This window comes from Myotis davidii, unplaced genomic scaffold (assembly GCF_000327345.1).
Source record: "Myotis davidii unplaced genomic scaffold, ASM32734v1 scaffold666, whole genome shotgun sequence".
NCBI lineage: Eukaryota > Metazoa > Chordata > Mammalia > Chiroptera > Vespertilionidae > Myotis > Myotis davidii.
In genome coordinates this window covers 241104-242863 of record NW_006296629.1, presented here as the reverse complement: position 1 = coordinate 242863, position 1760 = coordinate 241104, and the positions used below count along the sequence as shown (strand labels likewise).

At 45.6% G+C, this 1760-nt stretch overlaps 1 protein-coding gene across 1 annotated transcript; it reads right to left on the bottom strand.

Annotated features, from left to right (window-relative positions):
• Nucleotides 1–579: 579 nt before the first annotated feature.
• On the bottom strand, nucleotides 580–1521 carry LOC102751833 (olfactory receptor 10G3). Its single transcript, XM_006772354.1, has one exon. It carries the CDS (start codon nucleotides 1519–1521, stop codon nucleotides 580–582), a length of 942 nt encoding a protein of 313 aa, XP_006772417.1.
• Nucleotides 1522–1760: the final 239 nt, after the last annotated feature.

The window sequence follows — 1760 nt, the reverse complement described above, 5'->3', positions numbered from 1 at the left end:
TAAGTGTGCCAGATTTTGCTATCTTCTGAGGGGCTTTAATCTCACTCTCTATTTTTGGAGCAGCTGAGGTTTTTTTTAACTCTAAGGGATGCTAGAAAGTAGTATTTTATTTATTTATTTATTTAAATAATTTTATTGATTTTTCTACAGGCTGATGCTCCATCCACTGAGCCAAACCGGTTAGGGCTTATTTTATTTTTTTAAACATATATTTTATTGATTTTTTACAGAGAGGAAAGGAGAGGGATAGAGAGTTAGAAACATCGGTGAGAGACAAAAATCGATCAGCTGCCTCCTGCACACTCCCTACTGGGGATGTGCCCACAACCAAGGTACATGCCCTTGACCGGAATCGAACCTGGGACCCTTCAGTCTGTAGGCTGACACTCTATCCACTGAGCCAAACCGGTTAGGGCTAGAAAGTAGTATTTTACCTTAAACTGTGTTTGATATTGATGTATTGATATTATATGGCTACATAAAAGAGAAAAAGCAAGAAGAAGCAGCAAAGCTCACTGATATCTAAACATTAGAAAAAATTGTAAATGCGAAGGTTTCCCCAGTGGGGGACAGAAACTTTCAAACCTGACTCTGAGTTCTACAGCCTCCTATCATTCTCTTCAAGGCCAGCTTCACCTCTTGGTTCCGCAGAGTGTAGATGATGGGGTTGACAAAAGGAGTGATGGCTGTGGGGAATAGGGCAGCTGCCCCATCCAGGGGGCTGTTGGTTTCAGGCCGCAGGTAGATGAAGGCACAAGGCACATAGTACACGGTTACCACAGTTACATGGGCTCCACAGGTTGAAAAGGCCCGGCGCCGCCCATCAGCTGTACGGATTCTCAGGATGGCCTGGATGATCCGTATGTAGGAGAGGAGAATCAGGGAGAAGCAACTGGCAACCACCACCCCAATGTCCACAAGGGTCACCAGCTTGTTGACTGTTGTATCAGCACAGGCCAGCCTCAGAACTGCAGGGATGTCACAGAAGAAGTACTCTACCTGGTTAGGCCCACAGTAAGGCAGACGGAAGGTTAGGATGGCCTGGAGAGCCCCATGGATGGATCCTGCCACCCAAGCTCCAGCCACAAGTAATGTACTCAGCTTAGCATTCATGAGCACAGGGTAGTGCAGGGGCCGGCAGATTGCCAGGTACCTGTCATAGGCCATCAGGGTGTAGAGGAAGCACTGAGTGCTGCCGAGGAAGTGATAGAAATAGAGTTGAGTGACACAGCCACCAAATGAGATGGGTGTGATGACTAAAGTGAAGTTCATCATGAAGCGAGGAACAATGATGGTGGAGATGGCCATGTCAATGACGGAAAGAACACCAAGAAAGATGTACATGGGGTGGGCATGGAGTTGCACATCTACCCAAACAGTGATTAGAATAAGCAGGTTCCCCAGCTGGGTCAGGATGTAGATCAGCAAAAAGAATACAAAAAGAAACATCCTTAGCCTGAGTGGATAGGGAATTCCTGTCAGGATGAACTCAGTCAACAATGTGCTGTTGACTCTTTCCATCTTCTGGAAAATTCTTACCTACAGAATGGACAAAACAGGACTTAGCATGGGGGTAAGAGGAAAGTGACGAGGAACTAGAGTAAGAGATTATAAAATTCGGGACAGTGGCAGAGAAGTTTCTCTCTTATGTGGAGAGAAGTAGGGAAAAGTGTGTTCTGTGGCAGGGGCTGGCCTATTTTGTAAGTAAAGTTTTATTGGAACACAGCCAAGCTCATTTACATATGTATTATCTGCAGCTG

Bases quoted from the DNA above. Each gene is read 5' to 3' on its own strand.
- LOC102751833 (XM_006772354.1), bottom strand. From the start codon at position 1,521: ATGGAAAGAGTCAACAGCACATTGTTGACTGAGTTCATCCTGACAGGA.